Source organism: Bufo bufo, chromosome 4 (genome assembly GCF_905171765.1).
Source record: "Bufo bufo chromosome 4, aBufBuf1.1, whole genome shotgun sequence".
Classification (NCBI taxonomy): Eukaryota; Metazoa; Chordata; class Amphibia; order Anura; family Bufonidae; genus Bufo; species Bufo bufo.
The window spans coordinates 632,189,756-632,204,039 of NC_053392.1; the positions used below are offsets into that span (position 1 = coordinate 632,189,756).

The 14,284-nt window shown below is 52.6% G+C and overlaps 1 protein-coding gene across 2 annotated transcripts; it reads right to left on the reverse strand.

Annotated features, from left to right (window-relative positions):
- Positions 1-9,425: 9,425 nt before the first annotated feature.
- LOC120999831 (MAD2L1 binding protein) lies at positions 9,426-13,139 on the reverse strand. 2 transcript variants are annotated; one of them, XR_005778655.1, is made up of 4 exons: positions 13,092-13,139; positions 11,281-11,493; positions 10,583-11,201; positions 9,426-10,521 (listed from the first exon to the last, which is right to left on the reverse strand). XR_005778655.1 is itself a non-coding variant. In XM_040430842.1 (3 exons), the coding sequence occupies exons 2-3, from the start codon at positions 11,482-11,484 to the stop codon at positions 10,692-10,694; spliced, it is 714 nt and encodes a 237-aa protein (XP_040286776.1). In that variant the 5' UTR covers positions 11,485-11,493; positions 13,092-13,139; the 3' UTR covers positions 9,426-10,691. The 2 variants fall into 2 exon arrangements, 1 of the variants encoding a protein (XP_040286776.1); XM_040430842.1 differs by having other exon boundaries at positions 9,426-11,201.
- Positions 13,140-14,284: the final 1,145 nt, after the last annotated feature.

Here is a 14,284-nt window from a genome sequence, read left to right on the forward strand (position 1 = left end):
GTGTTTATTACCCACGGGGAGGCATGGATTTGTTCCCACGCAGGAATGAAGCCTGTTTACCTGCCTCCTACCCGACTTCTGGCGTCATTGGGTGGGGCGAGAAGAACTTTCGGGGTTAAGTAGGAACCCTCTACCCCTGCCTTTGGAAGACTGCCACTTTCTGGAGCCCTCTTTCATTTTGGGGTTCACGCTGGCCTTTCTTTGGTTCTGAAAGGACCGTCTCTGATGAAAGTACCCATTTTCCAGGGGGAATTCTTTCTTTTTATCAGACGCTTTTTCAAGGATGTCATCTAATCCAGAACCAAATAATCTGTCTCCCTCACAGGGGATGGAACACAGGCGACTTTAGGAGCCTGCGTCCCCTGACCAGGATCGAAGCCAAATTGTTCTTCGGGCCGCGTTTAAAAGTGCAGGTTATCTAGCGGAAAGTTTGACTAAGTCGGCAGAGGCGTCCGCTACAAAGTTGGAGGCTTTTTTTTTAAAACATGGGTAGGGATGCAAGGATTTCTTCCCTAGGGGTACCCGCAGCAATGTGTTCTTCTAACTGATTAAGCCAGATCGATAGAGTTCTGGCCGTACAAGTAGAGGAAATGCTTGGGTGTAGCATAGCCGTGTTAGTTTCCCAAGCCTTTTTCAGAACACTCTCAGATTTTTTTTATCCATGGGATCCCGTAGAAGGCCCATATCTTCAAGCAGGAGAGAAGTTATTTTTGGAGATGCAGGCAACCGGTGCATTTATTTTAGGTGTTTTGTCCCATAAATTAGTTTTGGACTCTTCAAAGGGGTATTTCCTTTTAAAAGAGTTTGTGACGTCGTTCTTTTTTCCGGGTCTTTCCACTCTTTTGATATCAGAGATTTTATGTTGTTATGGATTGGGAATACCCTTCTATGTCTTTCTCCCAGACCCTAAAACATATGGTCTTGAATTGAATGTGACTCTTTACCATCAGGTTGGGTCGCCTGGATGTATTTCTGGAGCGTAATAATATTACAGGCTATAGCTACTAGAGAGGGGTCGTTGATCCAGGGAGTTATTCTGATGGCCTGATTGGAGTCGGGAGCTTCTACCTCACAGGGTTTTTTTTTCCTTCCTCTGGATCAACTTGCAGGATAACAGGCCGAACTGGATGGACAAATGTCTTTTTTCGGCCTTATCTACTATGTTACTATCTTCTATGTGCATAGTAGCACGGATGGTTTTTAGGAGACTGTCAGTTTTCTTCTGGGAGAAAGGCCGAGTCGGATTCCGAAACCAACTCCCCCTCATCAAGATCAAAAGGCAATTCAGAGGTATGGGATCTCTGGGATGTGGATGGTCGTGGAGATTGAGACGCAATTTTTAAGTCCACAGCCGTATTCACTTCCTCCTTAATAATCGCTCTCAGGGACTCTAGGAAGGAGGGCGACTCTTCAGAAACGACCTTTTTTTTGAGGTTTTCTATTTTTTGAGGTAAAGGATTTTTTGCAAATGGCGCATTTTTTGCGTCCTGCTTCCCCACTGGCTTGGGAGTCATGGTCTCAGTGCCCTAAAAGAGAAAATAAAGGGCAGTAGGACCATGAACCCGACACTTGCACTTAGGACCATCACCTCAACAGTGAAAAAAAAAAATTTTTTGCCCATAACCATGCCCAATAGGGATTTAACAACAGAGGTAACATAATCATCCTCCAGGGGAGGAGGCTTACCAGGCTGAGGGCAGAGGCAGCAGGATCACCAGGCTTCCTAGTGGCGTCTTCTGGAGAGAGCATGGCAGATCGTTTTCCTGCAAGCGGTAAGCGTGGGCTGGATGACTGGCTTCATCGCAAATGCCGGCATCTCAGCCCCGCTCTAATCCCGGAAGTACGCCGAAATATTGCGAGATTCTCTTGCCCAAGGAGAATCTCGCCTAGTGACGTCATAGATCCCACGCGGTTTCCCTCTTCTCATGGGAAAATCGCGAGCCCGAGGGACGGGAAAGGGAGGCACGCGCTTCCCCGGGAAACCCGTCCCCTGCACCAGCCCTCCCACAGAAGAACAAAGAACCAGGCTGGGCAAAATGAAAATCTTCCTGGCACTGCAGGAGCGGCTCCTACGGAACCCAAGGACAGGAAACGACGACTGAATGGGTAAGGGGGAGGAGGCCTTTTAAATCATGTGCTCCTGCGTTGTTTCCTGTCCTGGGGGCGAGGGCACCCTCCTTCTGTCAGTGCCGTTGTGGAGGTGCCAGGGAAAATTGCTGTGAAGGATGAGGGCGGGGGGGGGGGGAGGTTTCTGTTAATAAGCAAAAGTTCTGAGCTAACAAGGCCAAGGTAGTGTTCCCCTCGCTTCCTTATCAGAGTCTGACATACAAGAGAGAGTTATACTTCTTGTTAGTTTGGAATGCACTGCTAACTTTGAGATAAGATTCAGCAGAATCTTTTTAATTAGTAGAATTTGATTAGTATGATGTGGAAGTATTAACTTTTATGAATAACTGTTATATCTATACTGTTATAAAATGTATGCTTTTTATGGAATAAAGTAGAGTAGTTGATTCAGCAAGCGTGTCTGTGTCTGCTCTCCGAGCGCTCATAAATAAAACTTCAATTTGGAATCCCGACAATAATAGAGGTGGGGGTTTAGCCCCAACAAAGGTTAGAACAAGGGCTTCAGTTTAGGAAGGTAAGGGCTTCAGTTTAGGAAGGTAAGGTTAGGGTAAGGGCTTCAGTTTAGGAAGGTAAGGTTAGAACAAGGGCTTCAGTTTAGGAAGGCAAGTGTCACGACCTATGGTGTGCGCTGTGACACTGTTGCTACACTTGCGGTTGCCCGCGGCAACGTGTTGCTGTGTGAGCATGCGGTGGCAGTTTCTCGGCCTTCTGGGTGATTGCCGTGACATGGTTGCCACGCATGTTGTTGCCTGTGGCAACGCGTGGCTTTGTATGCTTGTTTGTGCACTTCCCCTTTATGTGGCTTCCTTCCCTTGTCTGGTGTTGGAAGGGTTAACTCCCTTCCTAGTGTTTTGTGAACACTGGGTTTATGTGTGTGTGGCTGCGGCTGCTTGGGCTATTTAGCCTCTGCTGGATGCCTGAAGCTGAGGGGTACTCCAGCCATGGTGTATGCTGGAGCTATCCTCCTGGTCTTCACATGCCATCTGTCCACTGAGGGCCACCCTTGTGGTCATTGATGTTCTTATGGTGTCTCACGTTTATTGCAGCTATGGCTGTCCTGGGTTCCTGTGTGGTTTGTGCTGTGTCCTTATGTTGGTGTGGACAGCAGCACTTGTGCACGGGTTCCAGTCAGTGTCTGTGGCAGGTAAGTGTGTTACTGGTCTCGCTTACCTGCCATCTCTATAGCTGTATGTGTTCCCCTCTCCTTGCAGCCTGGCCTCAGATAGAGACTCCTGTTCCTCCGTGACTGGGATGAACAGGTTGTCTCTCCCCTGCTCCTAAGTGAGGGATTACCAGGGCGACTTAGGGTTTCTAGGAATCCGGAGTATGAGTCGTCCTACCATTGGGGTCCGCTCATACAGTGAGGAGTCAGGGAGAGGATTAGGGACGCGGTAGGAGGTGACCTGCTCCCTTATTACTCCTTTTGGCCAGGCTGATCCCCTTTACCCTCTGACACCGCACGGTGGGGGGTTTCCTCCACTCTCCGTCGTGACAGTAAGGCTAGAACAAGGGCTTCAGTTTAGGAAGGAAAGGCTAGAACAAGGGCTTCAGTTTAGGAAGGAAAGGCTAGAACAAGGGCTTCAGTTTAGGAAGGAAAGGCTAGAACAAGGGCTTCAGTTTAGGAAGGAAAGGCTAGAACAAGGGCTTCAGTTTAGGAAGGAAAGGCTAGAACAAGGGCTTCAGTTTAGGAAGGTAAGGCTAGAACAAGGGCTTCAGTTTAGGAAGGTAAGGCTAGAACAAGGGCTTCAGTTTAGGAAGGTAAGGTTAGAACAAGGGCTTCAGTTTAGGAAGGTAAGGCTAGAACAAGGGCTTCAGTTTAGGAAGGTAAGGCTAGAACAAGGGCTTCAGTTTAGGAAGGTAAGGCTAGAACAAGGGCTTCAGTTTAGGAAGGTAAGGTTAGAACGAGGGCTTCAGTTTAGGAAGGTAAGGCAAGGATGAGGGCTTCAGTTTAGGAAGGTAAGGCTAGGGTACGGGCTTCAGTTTAGGAAGGTAAGGTTAGAATGAGGGCTTCAGTTTAGGAAGGTAAGGCTAGAACGAGGGCTTCAGTTTAGGAAGGTAAGGCTAGAACGAGGGCTTCAGTTTAGGAAGGTAAGGTTAGAACGAGGGCTTCAGTTTAGGAAGGTAAGGTTAGAACGAGGGCTTCAGTTTAGGAAGGTAAGGCAAGGATGAGGGCTTCAGTTTAGGAAGGAAAGGCTAGAACAAGGGCTTCAGTTTAGGAAGGAAAGGCTAGAACAAGGGCTTCAGTTTAGGAAGGTAAGGCTAGAACAAGGGCTTCAGTTTAGGAAGGTAAGGCTAGAACAAGGGCTTCAGTTTAGGAAGGTAAGGTTAGAACAAGGGCTTCAGTTTAGGAAGGTAAGGCTAGAACAAGGGCTTCAGTTTAGGAAGGTAAGGCTAGAACAAGGGCTTCAGTTTAGGAAGGTAAGGCTAGAACAAGGGCTTCAGTTTAGGAAGGTAAGGTTAGAACGAGGGCTTCAGTTTAGGAAGGTAAGGCTAGAACAAGGGCTTCAGTTTAGGAAGGTAAGGTTAGAACAAGGGCTTCAGTTTAGGAAGGTAAGGCTAGGGTACGGGCTTCAGTTTAGGAAGGTAAGGTTAGAATGAGGGCTTCAGTTTAGGAAGGTAAGGCTAGAACGAGGGCTTCAGTTTAGGAAGGTAAGGCTAGAACGAGGGCTTCAGTTTAGGAAGGTAAGGTTAGAACGAGGGCTTCAGTTTAGGAAGGTAAGGCAAGGATGAGGGCTTCAGTTTAGGAAGGTAAGGCTAGGGTACGGGCTTCAGTTTAGGAAGGTAAGGTTAGAACATGGGCTTCAGTTTAGGAAGGTAAGGCTAGGACAAGGGATTCCGTTTAAGAAGGTAAGGCTAGGACAAGGGCTTCAGTTTAGGAAGGTAAGGTTAGGGACCAGGGATATCAGGGGAGCTCAGAATCGCGACAACCAGGTCTTCCGTTATATAACAAGGGGCAGCCCTGTCTGGGGCCATTAGTAATGGGGCTGGAGGAGGAAAGAGCCATTTACCCCGATCCGTGCAGAGGAGGAGGGGGGGGATGAGATAAAATATTTTATGTAAAAATGTCAGGCCATTACCTATTTGTCTGAGGGCAGAGAGCAGAAAGGTCCAATTGACTTGGTCAAAAGCTTTCACAGCATTGACTGAGATCAGGCAAGAAGGGATGTTTTTTTTTTTTTTTTTGTTTGTTTTTTTAGAGGCATGGGAAATCAGTAGATTCTTTTATTGGTATTATCGTGGGCCTCCCTCTGGGGTATAAATCCAACTTGATCAGTATCTATAATTTTGGGTATATAGCAGTTAATCTGATAGGGCCTTGGCGAAAAAGTTCATGTCTGGATTGATGAGAGAAATGGGTCAGAAATGAGAGCATTGAGTAAGATCTCTGTCAGGTTGTGGGAGGACTGTGATGTGGCCATTAAAGATTGCAGTGTGAAGGGAGAAGGAAAAGAGACTGCGATGAACACCTGTGAACCCATCTGGGCCTGGACTTTTCCCTCCAGGAGAGGCCTTAATGGCCGCAGGTTCTGTAAACTCCCTCTCTAACGAGGCAGAGCCGTCTGTTGAGTATAATCCTCCACTCGCTGGGTGAAGTCTACTGAGGACAGATTGGCCAAGGGTCTCTGTAAATTATAGAGTGGTAGTAATCCTTAAATGTACTTACCACCTCCTCTGATGTAGGACGCATAACTCCGGTCCCAGACTATATAGATGGGATGAAGGTGTTGGAATAACGTGGGTGGATAAAGCGAGGACCTTGCCCAACGTGTTAGGAATATTCCTAACAAAACCTTTTATACCTTTCCCGACCTGATCTAGAAGAGATCTCAGGTCCATCCTGGTCTTGAGGAGGGAGGATATCCTAACAAAACCTTTTATACCTTTCCCGACCTGATCTAGAAGAGATCTCAGGTCCATCCTGGTCTTGAGGAGGGAGGATAAAATGGTGGGATTTGTTCTTGTTTATGTAAAATCTCAAAGTCTTGGATTTGTGCGAGAAGCTCATCAATAATAAAGACCTTTTCTTTCTAGCGCCCTGCTGTCGGAGAACCCCCGTATGACACCCTGCAAGCCTTCCACTAAGAGAGTTGGAATCGAGTGAAACAAAGGGAATCTGTAATGGTCTGTTCCACGGCCTGACAACAGACTTGGTCTTGGAGTACGTTCTGCTTCAATGACCAGTCCTATTCCCTAGGGACAGTGTCAGGTAGGGAGCGTGATGCGAGCACACCATCCGAGGGAGAAAAGGGAGGACATAAGAAAACTGAACGCAAGAAAAACTAAGTGTCCCCAGGCCAGGCAGACAGGGTGTCAAATCAGTGTCCACTCGGGGTCAGGCCGACAGAGATAAAGGGCCCAGCAAGGATGGGCTCATCTAGGGAGTCAGGTATTTGGATCTTGAGCTCCGTCATGATTATCAAGCTGAGGCTGGTTATTCCTGTGTCCTTGTCAGGTCTCTCTTTGTGGCAAAAGGTGGAGCAAAGGGCCACTCAGAAATAAATCCAGAGTGGAGAAGGAAGTCCAGAAGATCGTCGGTGGAGGCACCAAGACGTACTTACAATTGAAATAGAAAACCCCAGGAATGGGGTAGACCCTTGTCATGTAGGGCCGACAGCAATGGGCACAAAGCCCGTCTCTTTGGCAATGTGGGACGAGAAAGGGCAGCTAATAGCTGTTTGGCTGCCCCTTCCTAGTCAAGTGTCCCTTTAGTGCGAGTCAGTCTCATGATTTCCTTCTTGAGATGATAAAAACGAATCCGACAGATCACATTGCGTGTTCTGGCCAGGTCAATGCTGCGAGGCCCTAAGGTCCGGAGCACTCCATTCAGCTCAAGTGGAAAATCGGTAGGCTTATAAAGAAGAGTTTTAACTAGTTGTCGGACAAAGGTAATGAGGTCCGAGGCACCAACCTCCAATAACAACGGACTCGAATGTTGCTCCTCCTAATGGTTCTGTGCATCAAACATGTCCAAAAGCATTTGGGAGGCATTCTAGAATAGGTCGTCAATATCAGATCAGCAGGGGTCCGACACTCCACCGATCAGCTATTTCAATGGGACGCTGTGGATGTGATGGTGAGCAGATAAACAATGAAGAGGAGGCAGCACGGCGTACACCTTCTCTTCAAACATCTGATCGCCGGGCGTGCTGGACCCCTGCCGATCTGATATCGATGACCTATCCTGAGGAAAGGTCATCAATAAATATAATATGGACAATCGCTAGGATATTCCCCCATTGTCTGATACAACGAGAATGGAGCGAAGAAATAAATGGAGGGCGCATTGCGCATGCGCAGCCACCCTCCATTTCAATGGGGCCGCTGAAAATAGACGAGCGCTGGTTCTGCTATTTCCATCTGCCCCATAGAAATGAATAGGAGCTGGGACCGCGCATGCGCTTCTATTCACTTGTAGGGTAGCAGTTCTTAGTGGTGGACGGACCAGGGGTCCTCCAGCCACAGCTCTCCCCACTCCGTTCTCCTTGTAGGTGCGGGTCCTAGCGATATGCTCCCATTGTATGTGATGGGAATACCCCTTTAAGTCCGCTATGTCAGCGCTCACCTCAGATAATCGTGAGAGTTCCAGGCTCTCTCTTAAAAGAGGAGAATACTCGCCTCCGCGATGCTTCAGGCCTGCTCCAGTCCGCCATTACTGCACATGTGGCTCCGGTGTTAGACGTAGGAAAATAACGAATGCCGCTCCTGGTGTGAGACCTCTCTGGACGGTGTCTGGGAGCCAAGGTTGGATTTCTTCTTTCACCGATTTTAGATGCTAATGATGGTCGGGGTAAGAGCTCTCACTCCATGCGTCTGTTCGGCGCCATGGTCAGGCTGTGTCCCTCCATTATTCCCATCTCCCCCTAGTAGAAAGCTGGATCCAGTCTGTGCATCTGATGAGACCAGGTTGGTCTTTTAGGCCTGAGGACCCCATAAGACTAAGCGCACAGGTCCTTCCTCAGGATTGGGAGCGGACCAGTTTATTACAGGTGAGGGACACCTTCAGAGCCTTTTATTGCATTCCTCTTTTTAGAGGGGAGACATAAGACTTAAAGGGGTTTTGCTCATGTGGTCACTTACCTCATGTACATGTTTCCCGCGCCATTTCTCTTTCAGTTTGGACCCATTTTCACCCTGTAAACCGATCCCTCTGGTTTGTTTCCTTCCTGTATCCAGCCATACCCATGATGCAGTTCTCCAGCCTTGCCCCCACCTAGCTTATAGCTCCTCCTACCCAGCATGTTCCACAGACTCCCCATCGCTGCCCCGCCCATGGACATGACATCACTGGAAATAAAGATCTGCATGGACATGGTCATGTGACCACATGATATTTTTGCCAGCCGCACAGGTTCGGCTGATGAGTGTGGGGGGCTCCTGACTGACAGGTGATGTCGTGGGACACAAGGATCATGTGATATGGATATTGTCGGCCGATCCTTTTGTTCTCCTGTGAGAGAAGTGTCCAGAAGCGTTTTTCTCAATTCTCCCCATAGAATACACAAGGCTGAGCTGATGTGTCTGGGGCGGCCGGCAGGGGAGTCGGGAGAGGGGGCAGCCGGCAGGGGACCAGAGAGAGAGAGAGGCCGGCCGCCGGGGGGGCGTTGTGTGTCTCAGGAAAGGGGGCGATGGGGGGAAGGCGTTGTGTGTGTCAGGAAAGGGGGCGATAGGCGGGGGAGCAGAGAGAGAGAGGAGAGGGGCGGCCTGCGGGGGGGAACAGAGAGGGTGGTCGGCGGGGGGGGTTTGTGTGTGAGGAGAGGGGGGCCTGCGGGGAAACAGAGAGAGAGGGGGGCGGCCGGCCGACAGGGGGATTGTGTGTGTCAGGAGAGGGAACGGCCAGAGCAGAGAGAGAGGGTGGCCGGGTAGAGGGTGGGGTGGCGCGTTGTGTGTGTCAGGAAAGGGGGCGATAGGCGGGGGAGCAGAGAGAGAGAGGAGAGGGGCGGCCTGCGGGGGGGGGTTTGTGTGTGTGTCAAGAGAGGGGGCAGCCGGCGGGGGGAGGCTGTATTAATGGTGTATGGGCAGTGTTAGCACATAACTCATCTCAGCGGCTGCATTAACCCCCGGAGGAGCCAGGGCCAGGTCAGCAGAGCAGAAGGTGGACCTGTCCCAGCTCAGCTTCTCTTCCCAGACATCTGTGGCTACATGTGCGTCATCCACCGTATAGAAGAGAAGAGGCCAGAGGATGTAATCTGTGGTGGAGGAGCACTACTACCCCCAACATGACAGGAGGATGGACTCCGCTCACTTCTGGAGCACACGTTTCAGACCAAGGACACAATTACAGAAGAGATTTCATTTAATGAGCAGTTTACGTCCATGATCTAAAAAATACCAAAATCAAGAAGTCCGGGATGGGCGGTCAGCGCAGGAACGGCGCTCCGTTCTCACATTAAAAACAAAGTCCTAATAGGAACCTGGCGCTCAGCGAGTCCCCGATATGGCGTTATACCGCAGGGTCCTCCCAGTATAAACCGTAAGTCGGCATTACATAGAAAATGAAGGTATAACATGTTATACGCTAATTAATCATGGGGGCGAGGCCTCTGTCCTAAACCCCCCCTTAGCGCTGACGCCCCATCTCCTCTAGATCTCAGGCCGCACCGAGCGGCAGCATCCGAGGCCGACCTCCATCAAGCTCAGGAGAGTCAGGCTCGGACTCTTCAGATTATCACAACGCCCCCACGGCTTTTCAACCCTAATTAGTAAAAACGTGTGCGACCTTACAAGTGCATTTTCTACAGAAATCTTATACAGGGGCGCCTTCATAAAGCCAGTCCCTGGCAGTATTACCCCATGTGGGGGTCCCGGGGCATCAAGTTCCCTTTAAAACACTTTGTGGGTCAAATAAATAATTTATAATCGCCCAATAAAAACCCAGTAATAAGAGGAGTCCGCGATACATGATCCTTGTCTCCTGACGTAAACATGGCGGATAACGGAGGTGCAGAGCGCCCCATCACGGTATAAGGTGAAGGGTCACACAGAGGGGTCCCGAGAGGCTGGGAGAAACCCAGCGCCCAAGACCCTTACGTGACAATTGCAGATGGGACAGGGCACCCGAGAGTAGAGGGTCCCACAATGGATGTCGGAGCGTGAACCTACCACCGGGCTCAACTGGCGGCACTCGTCAGTCCTGAGGTAGAGGCAGCCTCTGGGGGCAAATTATAATCCAAATATAGCAGCTGACAGTAGGACTGAGCCTCCAGGAAGATGCTCGGAGCACCCGGCTGTCCCTGGAGCACAGTGGAAGAGGCTGTGAGGACGGGGCTCACGTCCTGGAGATGGCGCTGTAGGAGCCATGTACATATCACATGTATGAGGTACATCCACGGAGTCCGCTGTCCCTAAAATCCGCCGTGGATCCGGTGGGGCAGCTTTCTATTGCACTGGAGGCGAGTGACTCGACTGCCGGGCACATCACGTGATCAAACGCATCTCTGCGCCCAGCAGTGGGCATCCCATGATGTGATTATATAGAGGGCGAGTGAGGGTAACCCTGAGATAATACCAGATATTCCCCCCCCCCCACCATGTATTTGGCATCGAGTAGAAGGGTCTCTGTGTCCTCAGTTATGAAATCCTCTCAGTGTGATCGGAGCCTGAAACCAGACGTAGTCGTCGCTGGGGTAGGTGGTGTCTTCAGTTCCACTGCTGGACAGTTTGATGGTCAGGGTGTGGGCCCTGGTGGGCACCTTGTAGTTGAGTTTGGGTCGGAACCAGTCTGTGGCACAGTGTCGATGTCCCAGAACCATCAGCACCACACTCATGAGGCCGGAAGAGCGCAGGTCACTGAACGGGTCCGCCAGGAAGAGCGCCCGGAAGAGCTGACGAAGGCAGGAGCGCGGGCTCAGGCTCTGCTCACCGTTGCCCACCTGGATGCCCTCCATGTCTATCACATACAGCTCCTTAGGGCTGACAGCGGAGCCCCCCAACAGCAGCAGGACCCGGGGCACAGCCGTCAGTGTAAAGAAGACGTCCAGCTGGGACATTAACTCCGCCAAGTCTGAGAGGGCGCGCTGACACTGGCGGGAATCTGACGCCTCCTTTATCGGTCTTCTCACAACCTCTTCACCGTCCTGGAGAAAAGAGACAACGTAAGGGGCTAAAAGGCGGACCGAAAGGAGGTAGGGGGGGGGGGGGCTGGCGGCCACTTACCTTCTTCCCACTACAGAAGTGGAGAAGCTGCTCGTAGGGTAGGGGCAGCTGGTGCCTCTGGTGCAGGATGTGCTTCAGGAGCTCGCAGATGAAGCGGCAGCAGCTCTCCCTCGTCACCGGCCCCGGGAAGGCCACGCAGACGTCAGGACCCTCCCTCGAGCTGCGCCTAATGGGGCCACGAGGTCTGCGGGGCGGCTGCTCCATTCTCTGTGCCTGAAATACAATGTCAGGTACATCACTCACCCGTATGGACCCCAACACTGCTCCTCCTGTACCCCACCAGCACTGAACCCCTCCACTGCTCCTCCTGTACCCCACCAGCACTGAACCCCTCCACTGCTCCTCCTGTACCCCACCAGCACTGACCCCCTCCACTGCTCCTCCTGTACCCCACCAGCACTGAACCCCTCCACTGCTCCTCCTGTACCCCACCAGCACTGAACCCTCCACTGCTCCTCCTGTACCCCACCAGCACTGACCCCTCCACTGCTCATCCTGTACCCCACCACTGCTCCTCCTGTACCCCACCAGCACTGAACCCTCCACTGCTCCTCCTGTACCCCACCAGCACTGACCCCTCCACTGCTCATCCTGTACCCCACCAGCACTGACCCCCCCACTGCTCCTCCTGTACCCCACCAGCACTGACCCCTCCACTGCTCCTCCTGTACCCCACCAGCACTGACCCCTCCACTGCTCCTCCTGTACCCCACCAGCACTGACCCCTCCACTGCTCCTCCTGTATCCCACCAGCACTGAACCCCTCCACTGCTCCTCCTGTACCCCACCAGCACTGACCCCTCCACTGCTCCTCCTGTACCCCACCAGCACTGAACCCCACCACTGCTCCTCCTGTACCCCACCAGCACTGACCCCCTCCACTGCTACTCCTGTACCCCACCAGCACTGACCCCTCCACTGCTCCTCCTGTACCCCACCAGCACTGACCCCTCCACTGCTCCTCCTGTACCCCACCAGCACTGACCCCTCCACTGCTCCTCCTGTACCCCACCAGCACTGACCCCTCCACTGCTCCTCCTGTATCCCACCAGCACTGAACCCCTCCACTGCTCCTCCTGTACCCCACCAGCACTGACCCCCTCCACTGCTCCTCCTGTACCCCACCAGAACCCCTCCACTGCTCCTCCTGTACCCCACCAGCACTGAACCCCTCCACTGCTCCTCCTGTACCCCACCAGCACTGACCCCCTCCACTGCTCCTCCTGTACCCCACCAGAACCCCTCCACTGCTCCTCCTGTACCCCACCAGCACTGAACCCCTCCACTGCTCCTCCTGTACCCCACCAGCACTGACCCCTCCACTGCTCCTCCTGTACCCCACCAGCACTGACCCCCTCCACTGCTCCTCCTGTACCCCACCACAACCCCTCCACTGCTCCTCCTGTACCCCACCACAACCCCTCCACTGCTCCTCCTGTACCCCACCAGCACTGACCCCTCCACTGCTCCTCCTGTACCCCACCAGCACTGAACCCCTCCACTGCTCCTCCTGTACCCCACCAGCACTGACCCCCTCCACTGCTCCTCCTGTACCCCACCAGCACTGAACCCTCTACTGCTCCTCCTGTACCCCACCAGCACTGACCCCACCACTGCTCCTCCTGTACCCCACCAGCACTGACCCCTCCACTGCTCCTCCTGTACCCCACCAGCACTGAACCCCTCCACTGCTCCTCCTGTACACCACCAGCACTGAACCCCTCCTCAGCCGCCCCCCGGCATCACTTTCCTCTCAGGGGCCCCCTCCTCTTCCCCGGGGCCCCTCCGCGGACTTTCCCTCCCATTCTCACCAGCACTCCCGGGTCTCGGTTCTAACACTCGGCGTCACTTCCTGTTTCTCGTCGCTGACGTCACTGTGGGCGTGTCCGCTGCATTGCACTAGAGGCCGTTAGAAGTCCTCCCTCCAGCGGCCGCCATTTTGCTGGAGCCAAGAGCTCACCTGTGAGAGCGGAGCGCTCCCTTCAGCTTCTCCAGCAGTACACGTCGGCTGAGGCCGCAGGGCATGCTGGGACTTGTAGTGTCGCTCGCTGCCCCCGGGCTGAGGTCGGTGCGCTCAGTCTCCTGTGTGTTTGGCTTGTTTTGGTGGCCGTCAGCAGTTCTGAGGGGGCGGGGCTGATGACCGCACAAATCCTTAGGCTGCACTACTGAGGGCGGTAAGATGGCCGTCTGACAGGAGGCCCCACCCACATCAGTATGTACATCCTGCAGTTGTCAGTAGTGCAGCCTCAGCACCACAGGCCGATTACCTCCGCTCCGTACTCCCTGATTTCCTGACAGGTGGAGTTTTGTCACAATACAGGATCTAATGGAATATTGAACCCCCTGACGCCCCCTCTGAATAAATCTACGGGTGCTAGGACCATTGTGACGTTGTAAGAGGTGACTGCGCTGGAGCGATGTGCGACGCCCTCCTGCTCTCCTGCTCAGGGGCGGCCATAGCCTCATACTGGGGGGCGTGAACCCCGTCTGCACCAGGCAAAGGGTCTGATAGGGGCCTATAGGATGGGATATACTGTCCTCGAGGCTGCACCACCGAGACGGAGAAGCCGTGAGGTTCTGTAAACCGTTCCTGAGATCTGCTGCTGGTGATGATGTTTTCAGCACCTAGCTCCAATCTGTAGGGGGGGGGGGATGCCTCCTGTTTATTCACGTCCCAGTTATCACCACTTGTCAGACACTGAGAGGACAGAATCCTGAGCTGAGAGGCCTTGGTCTATCCCTCCAGCAGATGGCTGAGATGTCAGCGCTGGTCAACGCTGTGTGTCTTGGTGGTTGGGAGAAGACGATGAGAATGACAGGAAGAGGAGCAGAGAAGAGAACCTCTGCCCGGACGGGTCCTCTGATTAGAAGAATGGCGCTGAGTGATCTATTACTGCAAGTGAAATGTCACATCCCAAGCCTAGGGCGGCAAACAGCGTCCACACAACCATCAGAAGACTTCTGCACGACACTGGGCTACGAGCCGGACATCCAGCTACAGGTG

Bases quoted from the DNA above. Each gene is read 5' to 3' on its own strand.
- LOC120999831 (XM_040430842.1), bottom strand. From the start codon at position 11,484: ATGGAGCAGCCGCCCCGCAGACCTCGTGGCCCCATTAGGCGCAGCTCG. The intron at 11,202-11,280 runs GTAAGTGGCCGC...TCTTTTCTCCAG, and splicing joins ACTTCTGTAGTGGGAAGAAG to GACGGTGAAGAGGTTGTGAG.